This window comes from Battus philenor, unplaced genomic scaffold, assembly GCF_028537555.1.
Source record: "Battus philenor isolate CCGP_79_NKW_IND1 unplaced genomic scaffold, ilBatPhil1.0.hap1 SCAF_19, whole genome shotgun sequence".
NCBI lineage: Eukaryota > Metazoa > Arthropoda > Insecta > Lepidoptera > Papilionidae > Battus > Battus philenor.
The window spans coordinates 4872340-4882810 of NW_027181681.1; the positions used below are offsets into that span (position 1 = coordinate 4872340).

The 10471-nt window shown below is 32.7% G+C and overlaps 1 protein-coding gene across 1 annotated transcript; it reads right to left on the reverse strand.

Annotated features, from left to right (window-relative positions):
- Nucleotides 1–5056: 5056 nt before the first annotated feature.
- LOC137921402 (neuralized-like protein 2) lies at nt 5057–10108 on the reverse strand. The gene is made up of 2 exons (XM_068764150.1): nt 9226–10108; nt 5057–8021 (listed from the first exon to the last, which is right to left on the reverse strand). Exons 1-2 carry the CDS (start codon nt 9917–9919, stop codon nt 7912–7914), a joined length of 804 nt encoding a protein of 267 aa, XP_068620251.1. The 5' UTR covers nt 9920–10108; the 3' UTR covers nt 5057–7911.
- Nucleotides 10109–10471: the final 363 nt, after the last annotated feature.

The window sequence follows — 10471 nt, forward strand, 5'->3', positions numbered from 1 at the left end:
AGCTCCGATGTAAGAATTTAGGACTTGGGTTAGCCTGGAAGGGCCGCCGCGACCCGTTTTAGTATAAGCCTCACATAAATCAGTAAATCCTGTAAAGTATAATCGATGAATGTAATGTACAAAACAAGAAATTAAATGAACTGAATACTAATTTGCATCTGATTAAAACTAATAAAGATTAATCTAGTTTATAAGTCCACATTTTTTGGACTATCGCGCCCTTTTACAAAAAAAATTCAAACAAGTGAAGTTGTGAAGTTGGGTAAAATTTGGAAAAATGGGTAATGGTTAAAAAGGGGACATGGGTAAAAAAAATTGGGCAGTTAGTAAACCGATCATTCTAAGAAAGAAAAGGACCAATATTTAGCCGCCTCTGTGTTTGGCACTAAGCGGTGTAACAACTCCTGAAGATGCCCCGTGGAGGGGTGAAACACGTGTTGAGTGATTTGGCGGTAGCAATTGTGTGATTGGTATTGTTTGCCGCATATGCATTTATCACCGGGCTGGCGTGCGGTGCACTTTGTTGCACGACTACTGCATGTGCGGAAGTGGCTAAATATTGGTCTTTTTCTTACTTAGGATGGACTTCCGCAAAATAACGCCTGATTCCATTAAATATAACCGATCATTCTACCAATTTTGCCTTTTTATTATCAATAACTACAAATTAAATATAAATAACCGCTGCCTCTTTTTGTTAACCTTACTTCTTAAGGTTGTTATAATAAGATAAACAATCTAGACTGTAAAATAAAATTGTCTTCATGAAAATAGAAGTAATTAATAATGCCCACCATTTGCCTACTACTGCCTCCATGAAAGGCTACGATGCCCACTACTTTGATACATCTCTGTTTGGAAATATGTTTCCTAAGATCCCCCTCTCTTCGGCCCACGTTTCCGTGCACACATATACGCATATACTTTCTATGAAACAAATAGAGCAGAAAGATTTCAGATAACCGTACGTACTTTCTAATCTTTTAAAATGACAAAAGTAATCGCAAAGCTGTATAGGATTTTGTATTTCAAAGCCACAGGCTATACCGAACACTTAGTTTGTCTCATGTATCACAGTTTACAAAAAATATTAACACTGTCAGCTGCCACACTCAACGCTACATACAATGATTATTCCGCGGACCTCGTCCTACGAAATATTTTAAGCGGAGAGATATCTTCATGTTGGCATGCTACTTGCCTTCACAAAGCGTTGACAAACGTCGCAACATCAAGCTATACATACCCCACACGACCGTCGAAGCGTTTTATGTAATCACGAGGGTGTATAAACAACCCAGTATTTTTGTTTATACGAGCAATGTTTAAAAGCATTCTGTTGGAGTAATCATTCGGTTTACCTCACACAACAGTGTTTCATTTCATTCAGAATAGACAATTTCTCTACCCCTGTACTATACCTAAAACACAATCTTACGTTGTTGTGCACACCATTAAACAAAAAAAATAAGTTGTGTTTACCAGACACGTCGATAAACATCAAAGCTGTTTCGTAAGTTCTCACAGAGAGGTCCGAGTGCTTGTATACTATTTCATCTGGTACCAGCGACGCTAAGGTGCTAATGCGTCTAATCTGTTGCAGATCACTGCAATTTTCTGTCACCGTATTCCTGTTTTAGTTAAGCATAATAAAAAAGAATCTTCGTTAAAATTCACAGGAGTAACGATTATAATGTACTTTTAATTATTATCAAAGTTACAAGTACTTTTGACTTATTTTAAAGGCTACTTTTAGAATCTTTAAACGTTTCAATAATTGTTCACATGAGATAGAACTAAATTTAACCGATTCCATGTTTTTAAAAGAATAGCCAAAGCTTTGAATGTTCACTCGAAAGTGATTATAAGAAATGGGGGGTAATCCTGTAAGGTAGTAGTTTACTCATGTAATCTACGGTACGTATATTATTCAAATCAACATCAACTATACTAGTTTAAATACACCAAAGCTGAAGACAATATCCCATAAGGTGAATGTAGATTTAGATAGCTAATTTGTCGGCATAATTTTAAAACTACACCTATTTCCAAAATCCTATATAAAATGATCATTCTGAAATATGTAACATTTATTTATTTTTTCTATTGTGAATACGACAGACCAATAATCTAGCAGTAGTCTGCGGGGACAAATAATAAAAAACAATTATTTTAAAAACGTAGAATACCAATTTTATAAAATAATTTTTCTGATTATATTATCATATGTCGGGTCCTAGTGTCTCAGGGTACGTCAAATCTGGCCGAGCTGATCTAAATAGGCTTTCACAATTAGCTTCTGCTTTTGAAGTACGGCAATAGAGAGGTCTATATATATGTAATCTGTTACCATGTACAGGCATGGAATGTATAATACTTAACTTATCTTGGGTCTCCTATAGGGCACGGGGTGTGGTAATTGAGTGCAAATAATACTTATCATATATATACATATATATATATATATATATGTGTATGTATATATATATATATAAATATATATATTTATGATAAGTATTACCTACCTCCTCTATTGCCTACCTCTAATTACCATTTACGAAAACCGTATACACAAAGTCGTCTGATACGTTATTTAAGTTTTTGTAAGTGATGAAAAGCATGAAATAAATTATAATACGTCAGCTGCCTTCTTTCGTCACTCTTCCTGCGTCGTTCCCTCGGCGATATGTTCACTGACGCTGCGCTCTTGTTCACCGACTGTCGTTGCACCCGTTTCATAGCCATTAAGTATTCATCGTATCTATTCTCCATTTTCTTCAAAAGAATTGTCTTTACACCTATAAAATCATATTGTAAAATTGTCGGCGATATTTCAGAATCATCGTATTGGCCAAAAACATTCACTGAAGGACTGAGGTCTCCCCATACGTTTCTAATAGTACCGGTTGAATGCGGCCTTATTAGGGAGGTGTCTAAATTGGGGACGGCCTTACTACGCTACGCTCCGGTTCATGGTCTTTACTCCAGAACCTTAAGATCATAGTGGCTATCTGTTCTGTGCGCTGTGTGGCCTTCCCACACGATCAAAATATACTATATCAATTGTGGGAATTTAGCTCTCCTAAATTTTGCAATGCACGTTTAATAAAAATGCTCTCTTCTCACAAAACCTCTAAGGTAAAACATCCATAATAATTAACACTCAACAATTTAAAAAAATATTTGTAGATTACTTTCTTATTTGATACTATAATGAACAACAAAAACACATCATTTTGAAAGAATCTAATCGCGAACAGTAATAAGTCCAAGTCCTAGTCCAAAACAAACCTTTTTCCACATTTTTCAGTCGGTAGACGACCTCTACATAGGCCTCATACAAAGATCGCAGAGATAATCGAACTTTTTTTGTTGCTGCCCTTATCGAGCGACTTCTCGCGACCTTGACTATATCGTCTATCCATTTACCTACGCCGCGTCTACCGGTTCATAGTTACTACTAGAGAATCTTTCGATATCAACGGCCATCGATTACACAGTGTGCACCGTCCACTGCCACTTCAATTAAAAAATTCTTAGATCTACGTCGGTGACCTTGGTTCTTCTGCGGATCTCTTCATTGCTCTCTAGAACTTGAGCCTTTTTATAAAGTCCACCGTGAGCGACCACTTCTCGGATCCGCAAGTTATCACCAGCAACATATACTTGTCAAAGACCTTCGGGCATTATTTTGAACGAGATGTTTAGGAGCTTTAACGCTGCCCACCCGAATTGGATTTGGCGGAAAAACTCTTTCTCGAAGTTGGACGTACCAAGCTGGATGATTTATCTCAGATATATATAATCGTCTACAAATTCGATAACAGCTCTTTCGTTAACTACTTGAGTAGGCTCGACATGGACATCAGACATCAACTTCATCTTGTCCATATTTAATTTAATGCCGACTTGTCCAAAAAAATTAAATATAAGCATATAAATATCTAAATTTTATTTTACCTTTGACTCTTTGTTCTTAATTATCAGTATTGCTTAATATTACGAAATAATATATAGTGAAATGGTTGACAGCGGACAAGGCTCTGACAAGATCTATTTCAAATATTGTTCAGTTACTTTTCTTCTATAACAAGAGACGTAAAAAGTTTGTGTTAACATTCTTAAAAACAATGCTTAATTTTGTAGATAAGTCTATTGAATAACTGTATACATTGACTTCGGAAAAGCATTCAATAAAGTAGATCATAAGTTATTAGTGACAAAAATAATATCATATAATGGTATTCGTGGCGATGTGTTACGTTGGTTCTCTTCATATATTTAAAGTTGATCACCGAAGGTTGTATTAAGTAAATCGCATGGCTGTTCCATAAGGAACACTATGACGGAATATATGTATTTGTAAAAATAATATGACTTTTTATACACCTGGCGGAATGATATGAAGAGTTCTTATAGGCGAGCGGCGCATAAGTTATAGTCCTGTTGCTGAGTTCATGTGGCAGCTATACCCGTCGTTTTCTTTTTTAAGAAAATTATCAACCAAACAAAATTTAATAATACTTTAAATATAGACCTTTATAACGATAACTAAGGGTATATTTATCCAAGATCTTTGGCTGCTGCTTGATGAGAAATTACATCTATATTCGTATATCCATTATGTCAGTAAAGATTATCGCTTCGCTTTCGGCGACGGCCGCCCGCCCTCGCCTCTTTGCACAGCGAGGGCGACTCGAGTCAGTTTGGTAATGTTTTGTTCGTTCCTCAAATAAATAAATAACATCGCGGAAAGTCGGTAGATGCTTGCAGTGCAAGACCGGTCATCGTACTGATCTTTGAAAGAGGCATATGCCTTGCAGTGGGCGTCTATCAGCTAAAAAGAAGAGATGTGGTCCACAAGGATTTTAGGAATCGAAATATATTTCAAAAATACTGCCTCGACTAGTCATTACGTATATACCAAAAAATAGTCAAAAAGAAGTGCGTGACGAAATTAAAAAAAGTTAATTGTAGAAAAATTATATTTCAAATTGTGAAAAAAAGTGTTTTAATAAAATTTAAGAAATCTATTGACATATTGTAACATTAAATATTTATTTCAATTTTATTCAGGACTTTTACGTAGTTAATGTACTTGCGTTGTTAAATCTCGCTATAGTTCCGTGTAATCCATAGATATTCTATATTTATGAGCAATTGTCTTTTACAATAATATTATACGATAAATGTATTTACAATCACAAATAATATAAGTATTGGAATAAAAATAAAATTTTATCATATAACATTTGAAATGGATAAAATTAACACATCGAATATCAACATTTAAAATAAGGCTGAATAAACAATACTTTAAATGTAATCATTCTTATTAAAGATATTTACAACAAAGCGTAGAGAATATGCTGTTTTATTCTAATCAATGCACGCTCGTACTTGAAACGATTAAGTCATCGCTTAGGCCATTATAAAGCAACATTTTTATTTTGTATTGACCGTGAACATTTCTAATTTCATAACAGAATAGCGTGTGACCGTTGAATAATAAATAATCCTTAAATATAATATCAGATTTTTTATGAAATAGGTATTGATACAGAAAAAGAAAAACTTCGTAACAAATTTTTAGTTAATTATGCGTGTTCATAGAAAAGTATTAAATAAAACTTCAATATATTCAATGTACTCGGCAAATACAAACAAGCTTTTAAAATATCAGTACGGATAAATCGTTGACATTGTTACAATAAAATAATCAACATTTCTCGGTACATTTAATGTATAAGGTTAAAATGTGTCAGCTTTATTTATAGGGCATTATCTAACGGTCTTTTAAATTACAAAACATGGTAATTATAATAAAGTTTTCTTACATCGCCTATAAAACAGTAATGATGGAGATAAATTGTAACATTTGTTCCACAAAAAAATATCTTTTCTTCTGGAAAACTAAATTGTAACAGGATATTCTTGTGTTACATGACGTAAAAACAGATTTTAAATACACGTGTTTAAAAACCTATATCCTCAAGGACATAATATACATTTCAGGTATATAAAGTAATTGACAAATACACATATTTTTTTCTGTTCGTTGTTGCTGCAAGAAAGCCGGTTCCTAAATAAAAATAAAGTACGAATTAAGTTAAATTGAGATTTAATGTATCCTCTAAAAATCTTAGGTTTAGCAGAAAAATTTTTTAACGCCAAAATATTAAACTAAGTATGCTTTGTATGTTTTACATGTGAGATCTAAATAAATATAATAACACAGTAAAAATTTCAGTTAGGTTCAGAAATGTGCGTATTCGAAAGCGAGAAGTGTGTTGGTGCTTGTAGTTGTTGGTGGAGCTTTCTTCGTTGGTATTTAAAATTTTAATTTAGAAATCTTTTAACATTTGTACAGTAAAATAACTGTTATAATATTGATTGATTTCTAAAAAAAATTATAAAAAAATCTTAGATACATTTTAAGACATTTTCAATCAATCAATCAATTTCAATAAGACGATCTGAGGAATCAAACCATAATACGCAATTTTGTAAACGCGACACTAGCTGCCATTTCACTTCCTTCTGTAATATTTTTTGGCCCTGTTGCCCAAATGGCATTTGTAGATTCCGTGGATTCAAGGTGGCAGATTACAGCGGCCGCCTAGCCTATGACCTCATTTAATATAGCGATAGCGTTGTAAGAAGTGACGAAAAAAACTCTAGCATCGCTTCTAACTCGCTATAAACGTTAAACACGAGGAAGTGTAACCAGGAGCGGCCGAGGCTGGTCGGCGAAGACGAGAATGGCAAGGGCTCTCCGATTCGCTTGGAGTTGCTTTTAAATTAGAAGTTAAACAGAGGTCTTACAACCTCTACTAACTAATTTGAAATGCAACTCGAACATTGTTAAACCTTTTTTCCTTCATCGTCCCCAAACTCCAAACAAGTTTCCAAACTTTTACCGAAATTAATATGCACAGCATAAAATCGAACATGCAAAAAACCAACCATTTTAAAATTAAATTCACTAATACAAAGCATATTTAGATACATCACATAAATTAACATTTATTAAATAACAATTTCAGATAAACGTTGGATGGCATTATTTAATATGCTCCTTCATCTTTTCACTCTGTTTTCCACAATAACTTTATAACATATGCTATCCTTTGTGTATTATGCCAAGGGTGGCCAGGGTCTTTGATAGTGCGAGCCATTTTTCAAAATTGGAAATTTTTCGCGAGCCGCAATTAAATACGCATTGAAAATACGCAAATGGATGTTTTTTTTTACAAAAATCATTTTTATCGAAATGATTTAAACAAAAATACAAAATGAGTACATTGAAGTTATAGATATAATATATAGATATTACCTAAATAAAAATTACTAATTAACTAAATAAAATCGGTATTTAAATATCGCTAATTTTATGGTGGAATAAGAATTATTCACACCAGTAATTTGTTTCGATTTCCAAGGATAGGTGATATGAATTTAAATATTGAAATAATTTGACAATCAATCGGAGCCAAAAAAAAGGGTTAAAAAAGATGCATGTGGCTCCGAACCGCAGTTTGGCCACCCCTGTATCATACCTATCATAAATGTTTACATTAAGAAATCAAATTTTCAAAATTTACAATCATACACACATACTCCACAAAATACATGTTTTTCCTTCAAAAACATTATGTTGTCCTTTTTTCTAATCACATTTTTATAACACCTCATGATGCTGTTATTAGAGACCTTCTGTTATTAATAGGCCTCTTTATCAGGATTTTTGAAATGTAATTTATTTCATTGACATTTACATAATAATTAATTACAGTTGTAATCCATATTAAATTCATAGAAATGATTAGAAAAAGTCCATGCATAATAGTTGCAAGTTGCACAAAAACAGTCTTATTGTCATTGCAAGATAACATTTACTTGCATTTAAGTCTATGACAGAAGGAAATCTTTTAAGCACTTTGGTAATGGTAGTGCTTTAACAGATCCATTGTTTACATGTTGAAGTATGGCATCACGGCACACATTTTGTAGAGATTTTACTGAAACCAAAAATTTATACACTTTATCAGTCAGAATATGTTATTGGGATATTAACAATTTATGTTTTTATTTTAATGAGGTACCAGAAACAAACAGAAGTTTCCAACATCTAAATAAAAACAATTACAAATCTCATGGTTAGAGCATTACTAGCATTTAATAATCATCATCATAGCTTCAGCCTTAAGATCCTTAAGACTGATTCCTGGACATAAGTTAACCCCATAGATTTCTAACAGAACCGGTAGGAAATGGCCTATATTCAGTGTCTTCCAATGACCTTAACAAGGTTATCTTTCCACCTTATGCTATTATGATTAATTGTATTTTGAAAAAAAAATGAATAACCTGTTACTGAATGATCTCCAGTAGCCTTAATGGCTAAAGACTAAGAAATATATTTTATGTAAATTTTTTATGTTATTTAAGCATGTATCTTGTTGCATAAATCAAATATTATTAAAAAATTAAAAATGGTAACCTGTTCAATTTCTCATTAAATAATCAATACTATTGTAATTATTGTTTTACCATTTGCAGGCTGGTAGAATAAATCTCTTCTCTTTGGACATATAAAATTGTCATATATGTATAATAAATGTATAAAATAACTAAAATAAATTTCAACAATGATCTCATACATGGGGCTTCGCAAATCTCTGCTTGAAAAGTTGAACCTAACAAAGAAAAGGACATTACTTCATATAAAAACATAAAGTCTCTTTTAGTTTTCTATCCTAGGAAAAAAATTAATAATAAATCTAATGTAGTTCACAGTAGTAACATGTTTTTCAAATTATGTTTGTTTCAAAGCAAGAAGCCTTGTCCCTTTGATTAGACTTTTGTGGTTCTTTCTAATAATTAGTTCAGGCAAAAAAAGGAAGTAAGTTTTGGTTGCCATACTTTTTAAATTTAAAAAATATTGTCCAATTTAATTATAAATTTTAGCATAAATTACCAATAGCTCTGTGAATTAATTTTTCAACTTACAGAAAAATTATTTTGCAAAACAGGTCATTCTGAGTAAATGTGACAGCAAAGAATATTTGCATAACTATGAACTATGTTTTTACACAAAAACATTTTGTAATAGGTCCCCATTAGCCTTCTTAAGCTATTAATAATTATAACTAACGAAGTCATAATCAACCTAGAGCTAATGTATTATGTATATTATTAATGGAATAAAGTAAAAAAACTTACCACCATAAAGTTGTACAATTTTAACTTGTTTTGTTGTGCCATACACATCAACAACAGCATGTAAAGGTCCACTAGTGTATGGAATGGACTTAGTACAAGGTCCTTGATCTTCACCATTTATTATAAAGTGCATTTCAGCCATTTCTGGCTCATCTCTACTAGTTTTTGGACATGGAACAAACATGACTCCAATTCGACTTCCAGCATCCATTGGCAAGATTCCTTGTGGTGTCCCATTTTGTGATAACACTTGGGGCCTTAAAAGCATTTTTGATATGTATCCCCTGGGTGTATGTACACTGTGTCCATCACCTAGAACTGATACCCTTGGTTCATTTTCACGCCTCCCACTTATTCCTTGGTTTACAAGTTCTATTAAAACATTATTTTGAGACTTTGAGATAGGAAAAATCCACGACATGCCTGTGTTGGCTAAATCGGGTAAGGCGTACTGTGGAAGTCCCTTATCGCCTAGTGCTGCAGTTTGTGGATCTAGTAGTGTGAGCCCTAACCGCATATGGCCACTCCACCCGCGTTCCGTTTTCTCTATCTCTACTAAAAATATTTCACCTGGTAGTAATGGTTTTTCACTGAAAGTTAATCCATGCGCAAAACTTGCCTTTCGGTAGGCAACCGTATTATCTTCGAAGAGAATGATATTGGATCCGTGATAATGATGAAACCTCGACAGCATGATTTCTGATACTAAACTACCTATTATATTTAAAAAACCACCATTACGTGTATAATTAACATGTTCGTTTCTTATAAACCTTTTAAGTCATTAAGAAAACATTGTTAACGCATTCTCAAGCAACGAAATAATAATCATGAAAGTGATAAACTTTTTGCAAATCCTTGCTAAAATAATACACAACAACAAAGTACATTTTCCGTACAATTCATGCGACTTTATGTCAAACTTGACAACTACTTATCAAAGTTGAACTAACATCGAAAATACAAGACCGTTCAGATGTTTTAAAAAACTAAAACCGTTATGTAATAATAAAAAAATTTCTTACTAAAATAAAAATTATTCCATAAAATAAATATATTTGTTTAAGTTGAGATGCTGACATTTGTAACTTATTTTTATATAAGACAATATTTGAAAGTTGTCCATTGACAGATTTCAACCCACTAGTTTAAATTTTACAGTCAGTATCCTGAACAATTAGACAGTTTACGCATAAATTTAAAGCTTCAGCTCTTAGATCTGTAATTACTCTATAAATAACTGGTT

Excerpts from the sequence above, each read along its gene's own strand:
- LOC137921402 (XM_068764150.1), bottom strand. The coding sequence starts at position 9,919 with ATGCTGTCGAGGTTTCATCATTATCACGGATCCAATATCATTCTCTTC. Across the intron at positions 8,022-9,225 it reads AATTGTACAACTTTATGGTG|TAAAATCTCTACAAAATGTG; the intron begins GTAAGTTTTTTT and ends TTTTGGTTTCAG.